Below are 9,044 nucleotides of genomic sequence, written 5' to 3' on the forward strand. Positions count from 1 at the left end.
CCACCACTGCCCCCTCCTGTTCCCTGCCTCTGCTCCCCCCTTTCCCCTCTCCCTCAGCCTCTCTGCTCTCTCCCACTCCTCTTATTTCCCCTAGAACCTCTCTGCTCCCCCCAGCCCAACCCAGCTCCTGGAACAGCTGTGCAAGTTGCATGCGGTTGCTATGGGGCTGGGCTGGGTCCACGCTCAGTGCCCCAGGCTGCAGCATGCACAGTGCCTGTTGATGCGGAGCAAGGGGAAAGGGGGAAAGGGAGAGGGGTAGGTAGGGGAGTAGAGGCTGTGTGGGGGCAAGAGATGGGGGGAAGAAACTTTAGGGGGGAGCGAGTGAGGTGCAGAGGCAATGGGAGTGTGGGGGGGGCAGGCATCAGCTATGACTATGGCCATGAACCTGGGTAGAGGCTGAAGCCTGAGCCATGGCAGCTGCCTGCCCCATGCCACCCCCCACCCCACTCAATTTTAAGACAAGGTTTTTTCCCCCCCTCCCCCCATGTTAAATGCAGGGAAAAACCTTGTCTTAGAATCAAATCAATACACTACTCTAGGACCACAAAGTGACATGAAAGCCAAGTGCCCCAGCAAGACATGCAGATTAAGGTGCAAAGAATGACACACCAAAGCACTGTCTCTTAAATGCCGAGTGCCATTGGTGAGGCACCTGCTAAAGTTGCCTTGATATGATTAGCAAAATATTTCTGCCCTTGACAAATAGCATATAAAGGGCCTGATTGTTATTACACTGATTTTAACCCAGTGCATTACACCTGGTTTATTCTGGCATGAGACAGTTGCCCCGCAGATTTTCTCCACAGCTTGGTATGGTTAAGTGTTGTCCCTACCCCCATCTTGTTCTGCTTGCTGCCTTTACATAGAAAAATGGTGCTCATGTTGAAACAAACCAGGTCCCCCACTGCTTCTCCTTCCCTCTGTGTCTCTGAACACGCTGAACCAAATTCTGCTTTCACACTGGTTTGCTGTCCACTTATATAGACACCTGATTTACATCTCTGTGAGGAAAAATCAGACCCTTTCTCTCAAGAGTGTCTGTTCTATACCTGCCAATACTTCAACACTGAAGTGCTCAAAAGAGTGAAATCTAAATGACTCCAGCAGGGTTCCTAGGTCCTGAGAATCAGCCCATGCGTTACTATAGACCAGTGGTTTTCAACCTGTGGTCTGTGGACCCCTGGAGGTCTGCAGACTACATCTAAGGGGTCTGCAAAAGATTATTATGATAAATCAAAAATATGTGAATACCCATACTTACAAGTCAAAGGGGTCCGCACCTCCATTCAACATTTTTTAGGGGTCCACAATTGAAAAAAGGGTGAAAACCACTGCTATAGACAATAGGAATATACAGAAAAAACCATTGCCAAGTAAATCAAACTCATCCATGTGCACAGCAAAAAGCACAAGTGATCAGTGAAAGTGGGGAGGAAAGTGAGGAATGTTGGCCACAAACTCAGTCTTGCAAGAATAAAGTACAGATAAATGCATCTTAAAGATACCAGAAAAAGCAAACCTAAGTGACGGTATTTAGGGTCACACAAAAGACAAAGTGCTTCATCTGGTGCTAAATGCTCCAGTTATCAGTACTGTCACCAAGTCACTTGTTCTCAAACGATAGCAGTAACTAAAAATTATCTGGATGCCATCCATCCATGCAGTAATCATCAAACTACTTAAAATGCTAGAGTGCCTCTGAAATGATGTAGGGATTGTAAAATACCCCCCAGCTCTTTAAGGAAAGGTTTGGAAGTGAAGTAATGCTCTAAACCTGAAACTTGGACAAATTCCCTACTATACAACAGCTTTTGTTTTCCATATTGAACGGCAATCTCCTGTACAAAAAAATTTACTCTTTAATAAACAACATATCAATGATAAGAAATGATATAATTTTTAGTGCTCAAACTAAATTGAGTGTAAAATTCAAGGTTGGTTAGAATCATGAAGAAGAGTTAATACAGCATCAAAGGACTGTTTTCCAGTGAATGTTATAGTTACAGAGCCAAATTCTCCTGTCAGCTACACCGGCAAAATGCAGAACAATGCCACAGACTTTAAAGGAATTATTTCAGATTTACACTGATGTAACGGAACAGAATTTGACCTAGATGCACTCTGGATTCCTTTTATCATATTTTCTTTCATCATCCTTGTAACAACATTGTGATGGTACCTTTAATAACAAAATTACCTGTGGGCTTTAAGAATCCTCTGAGCAATTGCATCTCCAATCTTGTTCGATACAACTCTGTCATCAGCACAGCTAATAAAAAATTGGTTCTATGGGAAAAGTGAGCAAAAAAGAATCATCACTGCCTTTTTGCCAAAGATAAGAAAGGAAGGGTGGTTCAGAACTTGGATCTAGGACTCATGGCCTCTGTATTCACCGCCCCACTCTGCTACTGACGTTGTGTGACCCTAGAGAAGAAGTTGCTTTGTCTCTCTATTCCTCTTAAGTTTCTTACCTTGAAGTGGGGAAAATAACACATTCCTAATCTCCCAGAGACGATGCAAGGACTGAAGCATTCAACCATGGAGAGGCATTCAGATATTATAACAGTGGGGGCCATGAGTAGGGTCACAGATAGTTAAATAAATGACTTGGAAACCATTTTGCTACAATTCAAAGGGAACTTTTTTTGTGGAACAGCAGAACAAAATTGACACAATATAGCAGGAGTACTTAACTTGTACAAAAATCTTCCTACCTGCATGCTTGATGTTTATTCGGATAAGATACCTCCCTCCCCCCACTAAACATAGCATCAAAACAGACTACTGCATCAAAATAAACACCACAAGAAATAATAAAATCATTACACTTTGTGGCTTTAGCAAGGTACAGTGCATACCCAAGTGAATGATTGCTTCCCAAGCAGGTAACTGTCTTTGGGGAACTCTCTGGGTTCTTGTGGGACTCTGACACATGCAGTGAAATCCTTTCCCATTGAAGTCAACTAGACTTTTGACACAGACTTCAACTAGACCAGGATTTCATCTATGGTCCCTAAAGAAAATAAACCTTCTATCTTACAGGTACAGGAGACTTGTTATACTATATTTTGTGCCAAGAAGCAATGAATGTTATAGCCTGCAGAACATCTTCCAGGGTGGCAATGTATTATTTTAATTAAGAGGCATCTGCGAGTGTGATAAGGAAATTATTCTTGATTAATCCCCCTCCTTAAAAACTAATGAAAAAAAGGATCCAAATAATAGCCTGAAAAGGATGTACAGTAAGTGTCTCAGTTAGCCATTTACTTCAAAATTTACAGGTCCATTTATATGCAGGAAAATTATGCAGGTTCTCAGATTCCATGAAGTGCATCACACACTGATGGGAGACCATGCCTAGGGTTGGAGATGAAGCAGGGGACACAAAGAGGGACACAAAGAAGCTGAAGGAGCACTGCATGGAAGAGGGAAACCACTAAAGAAGTGGTTCCTAACTGCGGTGCCGCAGCACGCTTTGGGCCCTGCCCTGTGCGCCTCTGTTTCCAGGAGGCAAGTGACGGGCTTGGGAAGCAGCTTTGGCAGGAGGGGGTTTTCTTGTCTGCAGTAGGTTATTTCCACCCCACTCTGCTGCAGCCACTTCCCAGTCTGGCCCCCACCCAAACCTCCTGTAAATAGGGGATGCCACTAAATTCATAAAAGTTATGGAGGGGTGCCATGATCCTTAACAGTTCAAGAACCCCTGCACTAGAGATTCTGGAAAGAGGGGTAGTAACAGATGGGCCTTGTATTTCCTTCTACATTCAGAATTCAGTACTGGTATATTATTTACAGGACTGATCCAAAGGCCATTGCTGTTAATGGAAACAATCCCAAGGCCTTATTGGATTCCAGATAAGGCTTCATATATGCCACATGTTTCTCAACTAACCAACATCATCCCACTGAAGGGCAAAGGCTACTCTTAGCAAGACAAAAATGTAGCCTAATCTTGACTTGCCTCAAGAGTACTTACTTCTATATATATGTAATGTTTGCTGTTCTCTATCACGTTAATATAGGCAGTGTGGATGGATTCTTCATGATACTTAATGCCAGCTGACCAATCAGCAGCAGAACGGAGCACCTGGAAAGTGAAAAATTAGCAATTTTAGTTCTGTCCCAAAAGCACAAAAACACTCTTTACCAATTTTACAGAAAGTGCTCCTGACTGCTTAGTTTATTTGTCAAGATTTCCCTGTCTTATGTAATACATGATATTTGTTGCTTACATGCTAAATATTGGGAACTGCAGTTTAAGACTGTTAAAAAATTAAAACATTTTGATCCATTACTAAATTAATCCCATTGTATGTGAGAATAGCTTCATTGAAATCAGTGGAATTACAGCTGGATGATAACTGAAGTCATACCATACTGTGTCAGTCTGTTTCTGCAAAAGTATAAGGCTTAGTTTGAAATTGGTTTAAAATATTTTAAGTTTGATCTTATACTAATTGAAGTTGAAGGGGAAAAAACTCACTGATTTCAGCAGTGCAAGATTAGACCTTTATTTCTGACCTGTAGGCTTGCACACCTTCCATTTTAATGATGAGGTCCCAGTTGAAATGAATAAGTTTTGTCTTAGATACCATGGCACCTTATATAGAGGCTGAGCACACAACGTTTTAAACCAGGAATAACAGTCTTTGTCCTAGGCATAAGTTCCCACTTTTTAAATGAAAAATTCTTCCTAAAAATGCCACTTTTCTGATATTTTTTATTTAAAAAATAAATTCACAAAGAATTCACAGCTCAAATTCACACGAAAATGATTTTGGACTGCAAATCCCAAGAGTACCACAGAGTGCCACAATGCAGTGCCAAAGCTTCAAGACAAAGATCGCCAAACGAGCACAGGAAAGAATCTTTGCTCACATTCTCTCCCAGGCTGAATTTTTTTCACTGCTGAAATTCTTGCCTGTGCTCAGATACTTGCTTGCCTCTGTAACCATCAGCTCCTACTCACTGACCTTCCCCCAGTGTCATCTCATGCCTATTCCTATACTTTGTGTCAAAAAACAAGCAAAGCTACAACACTTTGCTGGATGGCAATGTATTATTTTAATTAAATGGTGTCTGTGTGTGACCTCAGGGGGAATAATTGCTCATGATTAATCCCACACTTTAAGCGCTACCAAGCAAAAAGCATCCAAACAATAGCCTGAAAATAAGCATCTCCATTCAGCCATTTATTGCAACACTTACAGGTCCATTCATACAGGGGTGAATTATTTAAGCCCTAAGACTCTACTAAGTATGTGCATCACTTTGGACAGCTCCCATTCCTCTCATGCGACGCCCTTCGAAGAATTCTCCAGTGGACTTTTCATATTTCGCCATGTTCCAGTCAAGGGTCTGGTTCTCACCTCGCTGTTCTCCTCCTACACCGCTGACCTCACCTCTCTCCCCATGTCCTCCCACCCTCTATTCTCGACCAAAGTCCTTCCAATCCAACTTCATCATCTCCTCACCCACATTACACTCTTGCTTGGAGCAGTCTTTCAATCTATGTGGTAGTCATCTTCCTCACTGACGAGAAGGACTGAACTAGGGACCTCCAGAGCTAATGCACTTGTTTCTACAGTTAAAGATGAAGAGTAAAGGGCAAGTTCTCAATTACTATTAAAATATTGTAGTTCAACTGTGAAATTATCATTGTTCAGTTGGCTTCAGTAAAACAATGGTAATTTATGCCAGCTAAGGATCAGCAGCTCTGCAGCTGAGGGCTATACCCAGCCCAAATCTTTCAAAGTTCAGGCCCAACAGGGGAAAAAGCATGGCATATAGCCAGTGGGTCACATATTTCTTTTGAACAAATGAAGGTCATCCCAAGCATACAAGACGCAGAGCAGGTCAAATCCTGGGGAAATCTCCACTTATATGAAAACTGCTGTTTTGGCAATTACTGGGGATTGACCTGGAGAGCTCCAGAGTTGAGAGACTGAGTCATGACAGCTGGAGTTGCAGAGCCAGCCCTTGTAGCCAAGAGATGCAACCAGACTTGCATCCTTCATGAATGAAATGCCACAGTGGACATGCACCCCTCACTGACCAATGGGGTATGTGGACACGAACTAAGTGATTCTAATGGCAGAGCTCAACATTCCTGGAAGGTCACCTCCTGCTACCTCATCTGCAAGCTGTTCACCTCCAGGACTACTGTTTACAAAACAAGTGCTAAACATTTGCATGGTGCTTCACAGGTCTAAAGCACAGGTAAACTAAATCTCTGCCAACCCCTTACGGAAAGCTGAGCACCATGACCCTTGTCTGAAATCCAGCAGAAGCAGTCAAGAGTAATTTTCTTATAGCACTCAGCGGCACCATGCAGGACTGAGCTCCCAAATAACTCTTCACAATTCCCTCGGGGTAAAGATATCATCATCCCCTCAACATTTAGGAAGACAAAATCACTTACTGTAAACAGAAACTAACAGTTTAATTTTTCTTAAACACTCATCTTGGTCAGCATACAGTTTTGTGACTCCTTACTAGGTCTGTGCGAGTAGGCAGCTATTCAATCTGGCTTCAGATACGGCTGCTCCGGATGCCAGGGATCCAAAACGTAGCTCCGGACCGAGTTTTTGCTTTGATCCGCCAGAAGCAGCTCCAAAACTTCAGAGCCGCCTCAGAGATCCGGCCATAGGGTATAATGGGGAAATCAATGAAATATCTATACCTTTGTTGTTTTTTGTCTGATTTGGATGAAACGTGCAGGGGTGCTGGCCTCTGCTGAGAGCACGAAGCCTGCAAAGCTTCAAGAAGATCAGTGCAGGGGTTTGGGGGGACCTGCACCCCGAATTCTTGAAAGCAAGACTCATGTCACGTGTATGTGTTACACCACAGGGGGTGAAAACTGCAGGGGTAGTAGCCCCTGGTGAGGCCACAAAGTCTGACAAATTTCAAGTTGAAAGTTGCAGGGGTTTGGGGGGAACTGCACTTCAAGCTGCTGACAGGCAAAACTTGTAACACAGATGACCCTGTGTGTGTTAAGGTGCAGCAGGCTGAAAACTGCAGGGATGGTGGCCCTTGCTGCAGCCACAAAGCCTGCCAGCTGTCGAGATTGGTGCAGGGCTTCTGGGTTCTGGTGCCCTGCACCTCTAGCTGCTGACAGGCAAAACTCCTGACGTGGGTGCTTGTGCAACTGCTATCTGTGTCTTGGGGCAATTGATTGTCTGTATTGTCCTCTCCTTAGTCTCTGGCTTTGCATGTGTTAATTGATGCTAATTAACTGGCTACATTAGCTAGCAACTATGTATTAGCTGGTCCCTGAGTGAATCATGACTGACTGGTAACTGGTAACACAGTAGCTTAGCAGCCAGCCCTGCAGTAGTTCCCCGCCCCCCACCCCAAGACAGAGACAGTCAGTTGCACAAGCATCCATGTCATGAGTTTTGCCTGTCAGCAGGCAGGCTTCATGGCCGACGCAGGGACTACCATCCCTGCAGCTTTCACCCTGCTGCACCTTAACACAAACAGTGTCACCCATGTCATGAGTTTTGCTTGTCCACAGTTTGAGGTACAGTTTCCCCCAAACTTCCCTCCTTAAACCTTGGCAGGCTTTGTGGCCTCAGCAGGAGCCACCACCCCTGCGGTTTTCAGCCCGCTGCACCTTAACACACACAGGGTCATCTATGTCACAAGTTTTGCCTGTCCCCAGCTTGGGGTGCAGTTCCCCCCAAATCCCTGCACCGATCTTGTTGAAACTTGGCAGGCTTTGTGGCCTCACCAGGGGCTACCATTCCTGCAGTTTTCACCCCCCCTGTGGTGTAACACGTAGACGTGACATGAGATTTGCTTTCAAGAATTTGGGGTGCAGTTGCTCCCAAACCCCTGCACCGATCTTCATGAAACATAGCAGGCTTCATGCTCTCAGAAGAGGTTACAACCCCTGCAAATTTCATCCAAATCTGACAAAAAACAACAGAGTTATAGATATTTTATTGATTCCCCATTATACCCTATGGCCGGATCTCCGAAGCGGCTCTGAAGCTTTTCCAAACTGCTTTGGAAGCTCCGAACCACTTCAGAAAGACTAACGAAGCCAGTGCTTTGATCCGGACATGCTGCTTCAGATGACAAAGCGTCCAAAGCTTCTCCGGATCTGAAGCATGGTCCGAAGCCTCGCACAGCCCTACTCCTTACCTACAGCTGGCTGCCTTGTGTGTTTTATTCTGCAAGAATTTCTCTGCAGGCTGTATCACTGAAGCAAAGAGCTACGACTCCTTTCCAAGAGCTCTTGACAGTTGCAGGAGCCAGTTGCTAAGTCTGGGAAACAGTTTACAGCGATAGGATTTTCAGTCTGTGGTGCCTGGACCTCTCACAGCTCTCTCTGGCCAGTTGGCTGACACCACTTGCTAATGACTTTGTGCTGTGGCAGGTGTGAAATTGCACACTCACCGAGAATGGGATCATCTTGCAGAGGAAATAGTTTGCCAAGTTGGATGCGTCTTATTCTGTGATTTATCTTCCATTCTAGTCAGAGGCTCCATTTTCTACTCATCCATAAATAACGATGTACAAATCACCCATAACTGGTTTAATTAAAACAAGATGAACCAAGAATATGCTCTCCGTGTCCTCACACTCACATGCATTAATAAAGTCTGAATATACAAGCGTGCAGGAATTCAAGGGTTACAAGGTTAGTCTATGAAATATTAACTGGCATGTTGTGATATATATTCCTGATGCATACTAAACTAAGATTTTCTGCCAACAGAGGAGAGCTAAGCAATTCCTTAAACATCTCAGGCACTGACAGAAATGATGGTTTTTCACATGATTGGGCCCCTGAAGTGCTCTACAGTCATGCACTGACAGAAGAGCATGGCTGCAGAGTGCTTTAAAAATGCCCAATTGCACGACAATCTGAATTCTCATTACATGAGGATTCAGATGAAGGCGGTCCAAATCAGAGCACCTTCAATGTTTGTAAGCATGTGCTGTGAGCAGTTCCTGGTGCTTTCTTCGAATGGGAGGGGGAAAAGGGAGGGGAGGGAGTTCAGTCTGGGGTTTGCTCAGCCTGTGCATGGAGAGACTGA

The 9,044-nt window shown here is 44.2% G+C and overlaps 1 protein-coding gene across 3 annotated transcripts in view; it reads right to left on the reverse strand.

Annotated features, from left to right (window-relative positions):
• Positions 1–9,044, reverse strand: part of PLD1 (phospholipase D1) — a 133,200-nt gene that overhangs the window by 14,187 nt on the left and 109,969 nt on the right. For all 3 annotated transcript variants that reach the window (XM_019503303.1, XM_019503302.1, XM_019503304.1), the window contains 2 exons: positions 3,974–4,084; positions 2,198–2,286 (listed from right to left, as the gene is read on the reverse strand). In XM_019503303.1, the coding sequence (XP_019358848.1) occupies positions 2,198–2,286; positions 3,974–4,084 (200 nt within the window). The remainder of the gene's footprint in view (positions 1–2,197; positions 2,287–3,973; positions 4,085–9,044) is intronic.

Source organism: Gavialis gangeticus, unplaced genomic scaffold, assembly GCF_001723915.1.
Source record: "Gavialis gangeticus isolate Ggan-Ray unplaced genomic scaffold, GavGan_comp1, whole genome shotgun sequence".
Lineage (NCBI taxonomy): Eukaryota > Metazoa > Chordata > Crocodylia > Gavialidae > Gavialis > Gavialis gangeticus.